The sequence below is a fragment of the Dermacentor andersoni genome, chromosome 8, assembly GCF_023375885.2.
Source record: "Dermacentor andersoni chromosome 8, qqDerAnde1_hic_scaffold, whole genome shotgun sequence".
Taxonomy (NCBI): Eukaryota; Metazoa; Arthropoda; class Arachnida; order Ixodida; family Ixodidae; genus Dermacentor; species Dermacentor andersoni.
This window is the reverse complement of record NC_092821.1, coordinates 109,811,394-109,826,842: the sequence shown is the minus strand read 5'-3', so window position 1 is coordinate 109,826,842 and position 15,449 is coordinate 109,811,394. Positions and strand designations below refer to the sequence as shown.

Sequence of the window (15,449 nt, the reverse complement as noted above, 5' to 3'; positions counted from 1 at the left end):
GCATATACAAGAACACTAGACGTCTCTACTCTCCTTCTCTCGCCGCCCTCTCTCCCTGTGGCGGCTGCGGGAGAGGGCTTCGCTGGCAGAAGAGGAGGAAAAGGAGGGCAGTCGCGTATTCTACGCCGGCACTAGCGCTGCTGGAGACAACGCACTTCTGAGGAATGCGCCTGTGTGTATTGCCACCTATGCTACAACGAAGCAGGTGCGCAGGTTACCGGCTCTGTTCTCTGCGGAATTAGGCGCTGAAACTTCAAACGATCCACAATTCAACAAATATACGCCCTTCATGTACATCATTCCTTTATTATAGTGAATATCAGCTGACATAGCTGTTATGTTTACCGCCCGCTGTCCACATACTACATTTGCGCAAGAATGGCAGCAGGGACGCGAATCGACTCGCTCCTTCTTCCCAACGAAGATCAGCATTGTTGATCGCCGGTAGTTCTATGGAGCGGGAGCAACAACAGCCGCGAACACAGCAAAGGAGAGGAAAGCAGCCACAGCGCACCAACAATTTCTCTACCCTGCGAGGACGATTCTATCTGTGCGTCACAGGGCCAGCCCACAAAAATAAAATTGAGATAACATGCAGTTTCAAGACCATCGCGCATGGCCTCAACACAATATGTGGTCGTGCGACGGCGCTTCGGGAAACTCACAAACGTAAGGCGTTTATTTTTTGACGTTGAAGCGCATGAATCCTCCTGTTCGTGAGCACAGACGGATGAACGTCAGCTCCGAAAACGTAGCACTGATAGGTCGAAGGTACTGCACAGAAGCGCACCGAACAATTATGAAAAGCGTACCGTAACACGTGCTAACTGCTCCAGCCTACGCTCGTCTTCATTAGCGTTGCACTCGAGGAGGCAGTAATCCCACTCGGTAGCACGCGGCTCAGGACATCGCGCTAGCGACATCGCAGCGAACGAGAACTCGTCGGCAACACAAGCGCAAAATTTGGGCTCGCGACCGCGTTCGTATGCAGCGAATTTCCTTGCGCGGTCGGCTGATCGAGGAAGCCACAGCGGTGCCCATGGGAAGGTAAACGCACGGTATTGCTCTCCAGGAAGTCGAAAACTACGAAAACATATGCGGTGTCTAACTAAATATGGTCGCAAACATGGCGTCATGGCGTGTCACATTGCGGAATACTGCCGCCTGCTATGCCGCGCGCTGCACAGCAGTGGAATTGGAAGAGTGAACATCGAAGGCAGATGCCGCACTATCTTTTACCTCGGTTTGTTTGTTATAAAGCCCCTTAAACTCCGTTAAGTAGCGACACTCTCCTCCTCCGCATTCATTCCTCCTCGTTTCTCCTCTCTTTTACGTTCCCTCCTCGACCGTGGCGCCGTCTACAATGCTCGAGCGTAGCAACGATGCCAACATGCGCTCCTCACCACTCCGTAGACGCTTCTCGAGCAAAAGTGGCGCTGATGCACGGCGCGAGGGCCCACGTGAGGCTATTAGGCCAATAGCGACGCGGCGTCAGCCTTGGCCAGAGCGCGCGAGGAGAAGGCGGCATTCTTCAAAGCGTGACCCTATGAAATTTAAGGGGCTTTAGTTTGTTACCAAGAAGAGCAAGCAAGGGAGAGGGTGGAGACCCTCCACGCATACTCTCGAAGCCAGCGCACGCCAATCGGGCGGGCTTTGCGATGCCAGCGCCGCGCTAGCGGCGAGCTGCCGATCCTCGGCCGGGCGTAGGGGAGGGGCGGCCTGGGAACATGTGACCACCCTCGCGCGTCATGTGCCACGTACGCGCAAACTAAAAGTGTCCATGCTGTTTCCCGAAACGAGCGCAGACCTGCAGGCTGTGGAGCCTCTCGCAACGAAGCTCGTCGACGCCGTGGAGCAGCTGAAGGGGAACATGAGCGACCTGTGGCAGCAGTACATGCACAACGCCTCGACGGAGCTGGCGCAGGCCGAGACCCGCTGTCCGGGCTGCGTGCCGGCCCAGCACAAGAAGCAGGTGGACGACTTCAACGACGCCCTCGTACGTGAGCCTTTCGACGTCTATGAAGTGATGGGAGCACAGGCTGAACTGATGAGCTCGTACTATATAACGGGAGTTTTTATTATTATTATTTTTGAAGACACGGTCTTCTTGGCTGACTTCACCTGGGTTTGGCGTATCGTAAGATCTGGCTATCTAGTAAACAATTCGAGAAAAAAAAAAACAATAACGGTTGGTTAGATGACTTGTAGGTGTATGAATGTGAAAGTGGCATCAAATGAAACCTCTGGAAACTAAGGACATATTCAGAAAGAAGTATAATTAGCCGGAAACATTGGGGGTTAGTAGAATGTGCCAATATTTTACTACTAGCGGCATCGTATAAATAAATAAATAAATAAATAAATAAATAAATAAATAAATAAATAAATTAGTGAACGATTGAATCAAGCAATCAGAAGCTGTTCCCTCGTCGGTGTACCGAACCTTCCAATGGGAGTTTCTTGATGGTGAAACGACGCTAGAGGGGTATACTTTGAGTCGAGCAAGTTTATGCAGGCGAGTTCCTGCAAACAGGGTAAACCGGCGAAAACAGTGTCTGCAAAAAAAAAAAAAACGAAAACAAAAGAACTGTGCTTTGACACCGTGTTCGTGTATTGGTATTTGCTGCACTAAGATCGATGCAGCTGATGTGTTGCTTCTGAAGGTATACATCACTGTCACTGAAGTGCTCATGTATCTCTCAAGAGGAGGACCCGTCGCTGTAGCCTATAGGCACTATTACGTTGCGCTACTGAGCGTTAGGCCCCGGTTTCGATGTCGGCCACGGCTGCAGCATTTTCGATAGGAGCGAAATGTGAAGACACTCGTGTACTTTGATTCTGGGTTCATTTTAAGCAAGCCAATGTGTTCAAGATTAATCCGGAGTGTCTCCCCCCCTACCCCCACTACGACATGCCTGGTGATGAGATCGTGGTTGCGTGTACGTTAGACTCCGGTATTTAGTTAACCGTGGAGGTATGTGCTTAGTGGCAAGCTTTACAGAGAATGCGTGCGATTTGCCCTCCCTCAGTGATGTGTCCACGGGAGTTCTTTCTATTTTACGAATTTTAATATTCACAGGTTAGCGATTATGGTAAGTAAGTGCTTGTGAGCTCGACCCCATGCAAGACTGGTATTCCTTTCATTTTATTTTTCAGAACGTGGTATCTGCTTCCGTGGACCAGCTGAAAACGTTGAAGCAGACGATTGAGAATGCCAACTTACAGCAATACGCCGACAAGGTGACAAAGAAGCAGTAGAAATCCCGTCGCGTACAGTTCAGAGGAACCTCGTAGCTCGAGAACTCCCATAGGAATACATGAGAACGGAAAAATTGCTTTTCTCAGCAACCACTCCACATATTTTATTATTGGGTGTTGCACAAAAAAAGAAAAATCATAGCTAAAATCTAGTGATCTTTATTCAAGCCGTCATCTTTCTTAGCGAAAAAAAGTAATTCCGAAATTTCACTGAATTCCGCTGTCAAGTTTTCAAGTCTGCAACGAAATACGATACCGCGATTCTGTAACTAATTGCACCAAGCAATACACGTAAAGTGGACAAAATTGACGCATTATACACCGCTTGAGCAATATATCGCTGATTTGCGAGTGTACAAACGTCTCGTAAACATTGTAAGAATTTCGCTTAAGCTGTAACTTCGTACGCCAAATTTGTCGGCTTTCATCATTAAACTGGTGCAATTTACAGAACTGCGATATGTGTTTTTGGTGCAGAGTTGGCATTTGTCAACTCTGTGCTTCAATTACGTGGAAACTTGCAAATTTCCGGGGATTTTCGCCCAATTCCCGCCCTCGATACAGCACTGCACGTTCGCGGTTGTCTCCGCACTCTGAGACATATTTTCCGCGAGAGACGTCGATATTGAAAGAAGCTCGCCTTCGCCACCATGTCGTCATCTCAACGCGGCAACGCATCCATAGAATTTACATTTCAGCATGCGCTTTTACAAATTCTCTTACCATTTACTTAAGTACATTTCGTTGACGCTCGTCCTTCGGACGGATTGCGTTTATTCTGCCTACAGAAACAGGCGGCGTAAATGCAACTCTATCGGAAGACTCAAAGTACTCCCATCGTAGCGTACAATAATTCCATGTAAATGGAGTTAAACAGGAGACGGCTAACTCATTACTCCCGCAAGCTAGTTGTGCCCAGACACCATTTATCCGTCGAAGGGCACGTTCTGCAGAAGAAAACGAAAATTACAGGGCCGATTCAACGTCCTTGTTGGAATCAACGTTAAGCTATCCTTCGAAGGTTAATTGAGAGTTTTCAATGAAACGGTGGGCGAAGATGGACACGATACGCGAAGTTTTATTTCATTTCCGATTATACGCTCACAGAGCTGATCACGTTCTTATGCCACGACAGAAGGTTTTGTCATTGGGTTTCGCGGCATGACCCGCACCGGTATAATGCGCACCGGTATAACCCGCACCGGTATAACGTACACTGATATAACTGCACCGCGATTTCCAACACAAAGAAAACTGCCCGTACTAAACGGACGGCAAGACGCGGATAAACCTCACTGTACGCGTCCCACGTGACCCGCACGGATTATTCTGTCTGCGGTATCGGCCAAGTTTTGATTATACAACTGCAGTGTACTAGAACCCTCCCCCCCCGTTTTTTTTACACCATCTCCGGGATCGGTTCGCGGTTTGCTCGGCGAGATACAGACCAAGCGGAAGCTCCGAATTCTGGGGACGAAGCGCACGAAAGCCTGTCAAGGAGTTTATTAAGAAATGAGCTTGAAGGCGTTTATTGGCTACCGCAAGAAGAGTTAGGGTATCTTTTGTTGTTTCATTGCGTAATTCTGCGGAGAATAGAGTCGTAAACCAGCCGGAGTGTAGGGGTAGAGTACAGATGGCTGTATAATGCGATTCATTATGTGTGTATTCTCCTGTGTCGAGCCGTTCGGTCAGACACGGTCGGCGAAGCGCTTGAAAAGAAAGATTCACCCTAAATGGGCTTTCGTTCTGCGCGTTCTTAAATTCGTTTTGTTTTATTTCTCGTTTTTCTTTTCAGGTCGGTCAAGGCAGTGCCATCAAAGTTATGCTCCAGGAAAAAGCTGTGGGTTAGTACGACAACAGCTTATTATATCGTTTTGGCTTGTCACTCGCGTGGCCGGGCCACTAATCCCCTCAGTCAGGGTGTACGCAACTTGCGTACGCAATTTGTTATTAGAGAATTTTAGTGCGTCCGTGTATTCCGGAAAGTGCGGGTGGTTTGCCGGATGAGCGGGGGCGTAAACGTGAGCGGCGAGATTGGTGGCGCCAGCTGGTGGTGCAAAGCTGAACCACACAAACACAGATTCAATTACTATATTGTGCTTAGCTGCTGGTCTAAATTTCCGACAGCGGCGTAATCGTGTTCACAATTGCGGCGCTGCCGTAAATTTGCACCAGCAGTGATTAAGAATATTGTAGGTTATTGCAATTTGAGCACTGTGTTTGTCTCGTTGAGCTCTATGCCACCAGGCGGCTGCACCGCTCCGGGCACTCACGTTTACGCCCCCGCCAATCCGGCAATCCGCCCAAACCACCTCCGTTTGCCGGAATAGCGGACAAGATAAAGGTCCCTGTTAGACTACTTAGCTTGTCTGTAAATGCATTAGCGAACGCGGAATACCGGGTTGTGGTAGAGGTGTACGGCAACAGCAGCAGCGCTGGTAGCGACAACTGCCGACGCGAAGCTTAAACAGATAGTCCACAGTGCTAGTATTGCACTGACCTACCGTACTGTACCTAACTGCTAGCTTACAAAGCGTCGTTAGGGACGTAAGTGTCAATGGACACTGTGTTTTTTTATTCGGCGAAAACGTTCGCACAAGTGCAAAAAGTTTTCCAACGCATCGCAGTTGTACAAAGCGTCACGAGATGTCGCCACTAGCACTGTTGCTGCCGGGCGCGGCTCCGGTAATCCGGTAAACCGTAAGTGGCGAGAAGTTGAACAGACAAGGTAAAACTCTCCGTGGCCGGTGTCCAAATGTAGCACCCAGTAACCGCTTCCTCGGAGTAACAAACCCGAATATCGAAGGCAGTGCTCTTGCGGATCAAATGCACCGCGGAACCGCAGAGCCGGGAACGCATAATAGACGCCTTGTTATGGACAGCGCTTGCATTAGCTTGTCCGCTACTCCGGTAAACGCAGGCGAGCGGGGCGTTTTACCAGAGGGGCGTAGGCTTAAACACGAGCGGTGGGAGCGGTGCAGCCACCTGGTGACGCAGAGCTCAACCAGACAAATACAAATCTAATATTGGAATAACCAAGTGTATTCTTTTTCGCTGCTGGTCTAAATTTTCGCAAAGCTGTAATTGTGTCACGATTTGCCGCTGCGGAAAATATACGTCAGCAGTGAAGTAGAATCTACTTGGTTGATGCAGCGTTAGCCCTGTATTTGTCTGGTTGTGCTCTGCGTCACCAGGTGGCTGCACCTGTCAAGCCGCTTACATTTACGCCTCCTGCCATCCGCTAACACGTCCAGTCTGCCTGAGTTTATCGGAATTTCGGACAATCTAATGCTCTCTATTAGAGACTTTAGCGTGTCCGCTATTACGGCAAACGGGGCTGGTTTGGGCGGATTACCGGATGGTCGAGGGCGTAAACGTGAGCGGCCGGAGCGGTGCAGCCGCCTGGTGGCGTAGAGCTCAACCAGACAAACGCAGAGCTAAAATTGCAGTAACCTACTATATTCTGCTTCGCTGCTGGTGCAAATTTTCGGCAGCGGTGTAATTGTGAACACGATTGCGCCAATCTAGAAAATTTACACCAGCAGCTAAAGATATAGTAATTGACTCGGTGTTTATGTGGTTGAGTTCTGCACCACCAGCTGGCGCCACCAATCTCGCCGCTCACGTTTACGGCCCCACTCACCCGACACACCGCCCGTGCTTGCACTGCTACTGTTGCCGTACGCCTCTACCATAACCCGGTATTCCGCATACGCTAATGCATTTACAGACAAGCTAAGTAGTCTAATACCCCTGTCACACGGCAAATCTAATGTCATTTCCAAAAAATGACATTTGTTGCGATTAATGTCATAATAACAGCGCGCTGTCATACGGCGAAAACTGATGTCATTTGAAAATGATGACAATGACGATAGTAAAAAAAAAAGACGCCGCAAACCCACTTTTGTCCAATAATTATTTTCAAATATGCTAAATTCCACTAGAATACTAATTTGTCCACATTGCCAACGAAGTCGAGTCAAGCCAAGCCAAAGGTAAGGCAAGCTACAGGGCGAAGAGAGCGATAGGCGCGTCCGCTACATCTGCTAAAGTAGTACGAAAAGGGCAGTTGCATGTCATCGCCGTTGTGATGTGCATGCGGACTCCTAATATTCTCATTCTTGGCGCGTGCCACAGGAAAACACGCGCATGCTTTTACGCCAAGTCAATTGAAGCGGCCGCGGCCGATGCTCCGGTGCGAACCAACATGACTGCTGCAGCGAAAACTAAAGACGGCTGTCTGGTCACTGGATTGAGAGTAGTTTTCTGTATTTACGCACGTGATAGACTTCAACGTCGTTAAAGCAATAATCAGGTAATTAAATTGATAGAATAATAGTGATTTTTGTTAAAACAAGAAAGAAGCATGTACTGTTTGCGAAATATGGTACATGCGTGGTGTCGAGGATACACATTCGGTTCCAAACGAATGCGAATGAGTTTGGCGAACTCATTCGTTTGTAAATGTCATTTTCGACTAATGTCATTACGTTTTACCGTGTGACAGCCAACAAATGGCATTATCAGCGAATGTCATTCGTTGTTAATGGCATTAGATTTGCCGTGTGACAGGGGTATAATAGGGACTTTTAGCTTGTCCGCTATTCCGGCAAACGGAGGTGGTTTGGGCGGATTACCGGATGGTCGAGGGCGTAAACGTGAGTGCCTGGAGCGGTGCAGCCACCTGGTGGCATACAGCTCAACGAGACAAACACAGTGCTCAAATTACAGTAACCTACAATATTCCTAATCACTGCTGGTACAAATTTACGGCAGTGCCGTAATTGTGAACACGATTACGCCGCTGTCGAAAATTTACACCAGCAGCTAAGCAAAATATAGTAATTGGATCTGTGTTTATGTGGTTCAGCTCTGCACCACCAGCTGGCGCCACCGATCTCGCCGCTCACGTTTACGGCCCCACTCATCCGGCAAACCGCCCGCGCTTGCCGGAATACCGGACTCACTAAATTCTCTATTGCCAGTTTTATCCGGAAGGAGCAAATGAAGAAAAAACGGACGTGGAGTTGCTGGTCAACTACCAATTAATCGAAAAGTTTCATTACTGCGTCGCTGTTGGAAAACGTGTCGGTAGTAGTAGTCTATAAAACGGGCTAAAGGGAAACTAGTGGTTGGAAGCATGTTGTGTCTGTAACCATTGCAAACCCACTTCGCTGTCGGCATTTAAAGAAATGGAGGTAGGAATAAACGGATTCTACAATGGCAATGTGGTTAAGGAGACACCCCCCTCCGAACCTTTCTCTAAAATTCATTGGAAAGAAATATACGATGGCATTCACCTCGGCGTTATCCCCTGATTGCTACCTACGGCACAGGTGCAGCGTAAGAGCAGCGAAGACTATTGATATCACTATCCCGGCAACGCCCCGGCGCCTGCGCTCTCGACGTCGTATAGTCAGTCTACTGGAGCCCGTGCTTATGCCTACTGTGACTTCACATTTTTCTTTCAGGCTGAACATGACCACTATAGCAAAAAAAACATTATAATGTTTATTGTCGGGACGCTCGTCGTGCTCCGTGATTAATGGTGAAATAATATTTTTTTAAAGAAAGTGTCTCCTTTGGCGACTTCACACGGATTTGGCTTAGGCGGGATCTGGGTATCAGTAGGGCCTCTTGGTCAGGAAACTGCACTTTCGCGCCTCTTGAGCGCGGTAGCGTTGGTTTATAATTTATGTAGGTCGTTGGGACTTGCATATAGAATGTAGGTCTCAATGAGTCAAGAAGCGAGGATTAATCGCAAAGTAGGTGATATTAACCATACGGACGCAATTATAGCGCCAATATAGTAAAAAAAAATTAAGCACATTGCACCATAGAGTCTGGTATCGGCCCATCTGGCGTCTCGGTCAGTTAGAAAAGAGACGTGTCAATCAAAATTGACGCAGAGGAATACAACGTTGATGTACAGTGGCGAGCAAAAGTTTGGAGATCACGGCGTCAGCCAAAAAATTTAAATATATTGTTTTTCGTAGTTCAAAACATTCTATTGCTTTAATACATTGTATGAATGAACAAGCACGCGCACGTAGGCATGCGCTCTATATTTCAACTGGAACGCCCGGTCTACGAAAATAAATAAATAAAAATTAAATCGCGTCACCTTTTTCCCCCAAACTCTTGCTCGGGACTGCACATACCCGAAAAAAAAAAACATAAACGAGCGAAAAAAAGCGAATGACAATATTCGACATCAGTAAAAGAAATGAAGGGTCCGGAAAGTAAAGGAAGGTCTGGTAATGGGGGGGGGGGGGGGTACGAAAAAGATAATATAAATGTGGAAAAACTATCATGCAATTATGCAACAATGCATAATCTGTAATGCCCCAATTTCAGTACGTACGAATACAATACCACGTATACGTCGACTTTCTGTTCTTTCGCGTTGACTTTGGTTGACACGCCTTTTTTTTTTCCTTGTCATTAAGAAAGTCAATAAACTTGTACACGGGGTCAGGAAAGGTGATTCAAATCTTCTTATGAAAAAAAAAAAACGCGACACATATCTGAGTGTACAATAATTGGAAGTTTATTTGCTCCTTGATTACACCACGCAATAGACGATGCGCGAATATCATCCTATACTATCTTGACTTTTTTTCATTTCGGTCTGCGGTACCTTGCAATTGAACTTTTGTGCATATTTTAAAAACCATCGTAACTTGCGACTGAAGATTATATTGACAAGAGCGCAACGGTTATTATTATTATTATTATTTTTGGTTACATTTTTGACCGGCTAACTACTGCTGCAAAGTATTGCAATCGCTCTGCGAAAAACAGGCCTTTACGTATTCGAACATTGCCTTCGCGTATGCAAACATTCCCGAATGTTGTCGCCGATTCTATGGGCGTGTTCCGATTCTAGCCAGGACTGAAGACAACGTACTGAAAACGTACGTAAGGTGACAGGCGCGCTATTCTAAAAAGGTCTCTAATGTGATACCCTACGTAAAAACAACGGCAACAAAAAAAAAATTACACTAAGTGCATATGAAATCGTAAGTGCGTCATCTTGTGTGTGGGCAGCCTTCGCGCTGAGTTCCCAACCTTTCTGTTCACCTGCGATCTTAAATACGAAAGAAAGAAGCTTTGGAATCCGTGACGTCACAATGACGCACCGGTGCCATTATTACGACACGAAGTTCAAGAAATTGCAGTTCGGACTTCATTTGCTTTTGGAATAGACGATCTATTTCCGCTAAATTAACAGTGTAAACGTATTTATAGTGCTATGTGCGTAAGGCACCTAAAATTCCCTGCGTGCGACTCTAATAAAACTGGTCCAATAAAGCTATCAAAACGTGTGACATCAAAGCAAATTAAGTTCTCTCTTGTGCCGCGGTGTCGTGTCGCGCAGAGCTCACGAAAGCCATCGGCGACTTCCTCGACGTCGGCAGAAAACTGTTCAACTCGACCGCCGACATTTTCGTGTCCCGCACGAGCGCCGTCCTGCAACAACTGAGGACCTACGAGAAGATCGACTTTCCCGCTCCGCTGAAAGATGTCCAGTCGAATTACTCGCTCGGCGCGATCGGCATCGTGGTAGTCATGGGCGTCGTCTGCCTCCTCTACACGATCGGTGAGCTTGAGGAGCTTCTGCGACTTCAGCGCGTTTCAGAGAGTGTGTTTCAATTCTGGCCAGCATCGGAGTCAGTCCACGTAGACAGCTAAAGAGACAGCCGGAGACAGCTTCGAGACCGTGTAATGGAACGCGTTTGTAGCCGTCTGGAAGACGTACGGAAGGCGCATCTGCGACGTGACACCACCACCTCGCTGCCACAAAATAAAAGTTGAGAAAAGCATGGGTTGTTTCTGTATTTTGAGTTTTTGCGCCAGAAAACCTATTAAAAAACACGAGGTCGCTTACATTAAGGACGTAGGACCGCGTGTCTACGCTTTCTTGTGCGCAGACAACCGTTCTGTCGGCTTTCCAAGTGTCCTGCCCAGCCGCCATCTTGTTTGGACAGGAAGGTAGCAGGCATCGTTTCTGACTTCGATGCTGTCTTCACCAAGCTGTCTGCTTTGACGTCTTCGTTAGAATTGGAACGAGATTTAAGATGGCCATTGTCCGCTTAGCCGTCTGGCTAGCCGTCTACGCCGAGTATTGGCAGGCAGCCAGTCACTCCACGAGTTAGTCTGCCGCACAGCACGTGTAAAGGCTTCTTACAGCGAAGCTGTTTATGGCTAGGTTCTAGTGGATCTCGTCTCCATGGACATAGACAATTTTTCATACCGGAGCCGATCCCCAAGATAGGGCTATGCCGGGCCGACCCGCGGCGGAGGTGTAGTTCACCATTAAGGGGCTGTTGGGGTCTCGGTGCTGGCGCCCGTTATTGCGAATGGGTCGCAAGCCCCAAGGGTAGCGTTGGCCTGGCGGCCTGGGGCACTGGAAGCATCCGAAGGTCCCGGCAAAGCATGAGAAGACTGGTAACAGAACAACTTGTTTATTCTAACATAGCAAAAGAGCGGCCGGTCAGGTCGACCGAAGTGGAGAGACGGGAGAGCACGTAACTCAACAGTACAAATCGGAGCCTCTCTCCTGGCGTCCGGGGGCAGCTGCTCTTATACTCTCGGCGTCGCGGGCCAGAAGGAAGGTCACGGGATGAGCCCACGCGACGGCGGAGCAGGAGCCCACGACGGCGCGCACGGTCGAGCCGAGAGACATGGTGAGCCGAGTGTAGTGACGCATCGCCAACCCGCCGACGGACAGACCTGCTGGCTCCTCACTTGGGGAGCTCCGCTCCCCGGCTGCCGCGCTTTGACAAGCGTGGGCACACACACACACACGCACATACGAAGACACGTGGCACTGAAACACGCCTGGACACGCTTGGCGGGGAGGCGTTGCGGCGGCGTCGAACGGGCCAAAATGTCCGCCGCTATTGAGCGAAGCCCCGGCGTTCGTTGCATCCGCGCCGGCATTACCGCGCGTTGTAGGCGAAACGTAACAGGGCCCACATTCACAGCTTTGCTAGTTGTCCTTCTCCACAGAGTGGAAGGGTACTGACTTCTTTAAAACGAACGTTTGTAAGCTGGCCTTCAAATGCTCTTTCTTCAAAAAACGAATAGTAGAATGGCCTCACTGTTAAAGTACGTCGTCCCACGAACCACATGCCGATATATATATATATATTCGAATGTTTTCATCTATAAGTGGAGGTTAATCGCACCGACACCAGGCTTTCTCTCTCTTTTCGGCTCCGCTAGCCAAGAAAGAAAAGCCCGGACCAATAGTTGAGTGTCGCGGTGGGCGGGGCAAGGGCTCGTCGTTACCCCTCGTGGCGGCCGTGGTAGACTGCGCTGCGCCGCATGGCGCTGCCATCTCGGAGGCCACGTGCGCCAGACGCAGCTACGCGCAGTGCAAAGATGAAATCGTTTGCCTTTCTCCACAGACTTATATACTTTTTAATTTAACTAAAAATTACCAGTTATGTATTACTGAGACTGTTCACGCGATCAGGAAATCAGCCAATAGCGTTGGTCGGCCAACCTGCTTTCGATGACGACGTTGCGGATGCGAGAGCAAGCGACTGTTCTCTGCTTTTGACAAGAGACTGTAAATTCCCTGACGCATGCAGTGCAATAATAATTGGCTCGCATGTTCACAGGATCCTTCATCACAGTCCGGCAACTTTTCTTTACTACGTTCAAGAAGTGTTTCAGCGCCCCTTTGATGGGACACTAAAGAAATATACACTGACAAATTATTCTTTCGCACGTCTATTTTCTTTATGTCCGCGCTTAGAGGATGACTAATATCAGAAAAAAAGCCAAACTTGATTTATTACTAAATTTTGTGCCAGAATGCTAGTGCCGGTCCCTACCATTGACGTCACGGGTTTCAAAGTACATTTCCGTCGTGACTTAGTAAGAGGTCTTGATATTTTTTAGGTTCGGTCTTAGGTTGTTATAGAATATGTACAATGTAGTGTACGGGGTGCAGAGTATTCGCGGACAACGCCCCGATGTCGGAGGTCATGTGTTTAGGGAAGTTTTGCTATTTAATTATTTGTTGATCGCAGTACAGACAGCGCTCGTGGGCATTACAAGGGGACGAGGAAGGGAGGTTAGGAATAATGGCTGCTAACAGGTACTCCTGCAAGCGGTAATGAACATATATGTACACCATTACGACGTTCGTTGAAACCATGCAAATTAGCGTGCTGTCGTAACGAAACATTATGCAATCAAATACGCAGAGATGGAAAGAAAACGCATCCCTAGAGATAAAATTTAGGGGACGCGTAAGCTTCACCATTAAAAGTGGAACGCGATAGCATTCAAAGATCCCCGACTGCTTCTCACGCTTCCCGGGAACTGCAGCGTATGTAACCGTTATGTTTACTGAAAAACGCTGGCCACGAACGCTGTGCATGACGGAGGGCTTTCTGGTAGAAACGCGGCCTCTTGCGTAGGGCGCGATGCGGCGGAGGCGAGCGCCATATGGAGGCGTTGAAAGGAACTGGGCGTGCCGCTCCGTGACCTCCAAGATATTCGCGTGCCGGCGCACGGAAATGGCGGATGCCGTGGCAGGTCTATGGATGGTAGAAATGCTGGAAAAGGGGTTTGTTTGAGTTTTCGCGTAATAGAATTATGTTGCCTCGTATATTCAATTTATAATACGAAGCTATCATGTCTGTAGGGTGTGCGTAAGTCGTATTTTATGGGGTTTCTACGTATTTAAGCTCGAGAAATTAAATTATTTCAGTAACTTACTTGCACCACATGGAGCGTCTGGGTACGTGTGGTTCGAAATTCGTTTCGCCGCAACGACGCCAGACGCGGATGCGGGACACCGACGCCAGATTTTCTGCGATACGGGGCCCTTAACGCTCTCGCGTAAATACTGACAATGTCTAGTGGCAGTCTGTTCCAAGTAAGGATCGTTCTTGGGAAGAACATCCTATGACAAAATTTGTTTTACATTGCATTTCTCTTAACTTGATACCACGTGGCCAAAACTTGAAGTAGTTAGATTTGGAAATACATTTATCCAACTGGTCAGCAATTCCTTCCTTCCTTGATTCCCTCACGAATTCGCTTGTTCTCCCTTTCCACCATACCTCTACCTCTCGCATTAATATCCTCTTCTCCCTCTCCTTCACTTTGCAGCCAACCAGTGCGGCTGCGCTAACCAGCGCACCGGCCTGTGCAGCCTGCGTTCGGGCAGCTGGCTCCTGTCTGGCGCCGTGCTCTTTTTCCTGCTCACCTTTTCGCTGTCCATCGTGGCGTCCTCCGTTGGCGTGATGGTGGGCATCGGCATCGAGCGTGTCCTCTGCCACCCGCTCGAGCAACCCACGGCGCCCGAGTGTCGGCACATGCTGACGTTCGTCCACAAGGCCCTGTTCCCGGTGCGTCACGTGACCTGTTTAAAGGGACGTCGGGAAGCTTTTCCGGCTTGTCCATATATAAAACATATTGCCCTCTGCGGAATAGTGGCTTGCCAGATACTTGGACGGAAGTGTACTAACAACGCGGGGAGCGACCAGAGGACTGCGTGGGCCGTTTTTTTTTTCTTGCCCGGCCACGGCCCGAAACTGCCATGCGCGGGTTCCCATTGAGCCCGGCGCGGTGTTTTCAAACATGGTCCGTACCCGGTCCAACCCGGTCCGGTTTTCGAGCCTAAGCTTTGTGGGGATTAACGATGAATTCGCCGCGCCATGGCGCGGGCGCATTCACCTGTTCTCCCATCCCTACTAATGCTCCCGTATATGCTCCCGCTCCCTGTACACTGATCCCTACGCCTCACCCCCTTTTCGCTCCGAACCGGTTGTCAGCGGTGGCGCTACTCGCGATGCTTCACGGTGGGGGCGGGTCTATGACGTCACGGCGGTCGCTGGTGGCTACTTTCGTGGCGGTAGCGTTTCTCTTCTCCCTTGGGACTGAGCCGCGTGTATGTACACGCTTCCTCTCGTCCGCCGACACCTTTGTGACTAGGGCTTGAGCTCACGCAGGGTGCCTTTGCCCGTGCATGGAGCGCGTACCTTACGTTGATTCTCTCCCGACGCTAAGCCGAACATCGGGTGCCTAGTGCTCGCGCGAGGTCGTACCTCGCCCAGCCGCACTCATCGGAGGCCCAAGCCGAAGGAGATTGGCCGAGCTCTCACGACTTGGCCCGTTGGTTATCGCCAGAGCAGGTAGCATAGCCGCCGGGACTTTTCCTA

At 49.0% G+C, this 15,449-nt stretch overlaps 1 protein-coding gene across 2 annotated transcripts in view; it reads left to right on the top strand.

Moving 5' to 3' along the window:
* The window catches only part of LOC126529460 (uncharacterized), a 60,689-nt gene extending 45,682 nt beyond the window's left edge, over positions 1 to 15,007 (top strand). For both annotated transcript variants that reach the window (XM_055069709.2, XM_055069710.2), the window contains 4 exons: positions 1,806 to 1,996; positions 3,157 to 3,240; positions 5,054 to 5,102; positions 14,398 to 15,007. In XM_055069709.2, coding sequence (XP_054925684.1) covers positions 1,806 to 1,996; positions 3,157 to 3,240; positions 5,054 to 5,102; positions 14,398 to 14,846 — 773 coding nt within the window. In that variant the 3' untranslated portion in view covers positions 14,847 to 15,007. The remainder of the gene's footprint in view (positions 1 to 1,805; positions 1,997 to 3,156; positions 3,241 to 5,053; positions 5,103 to 14,397) is intronic.
* Positions 15,008 to 15,449: the final 442 nt, after the last annotated feature.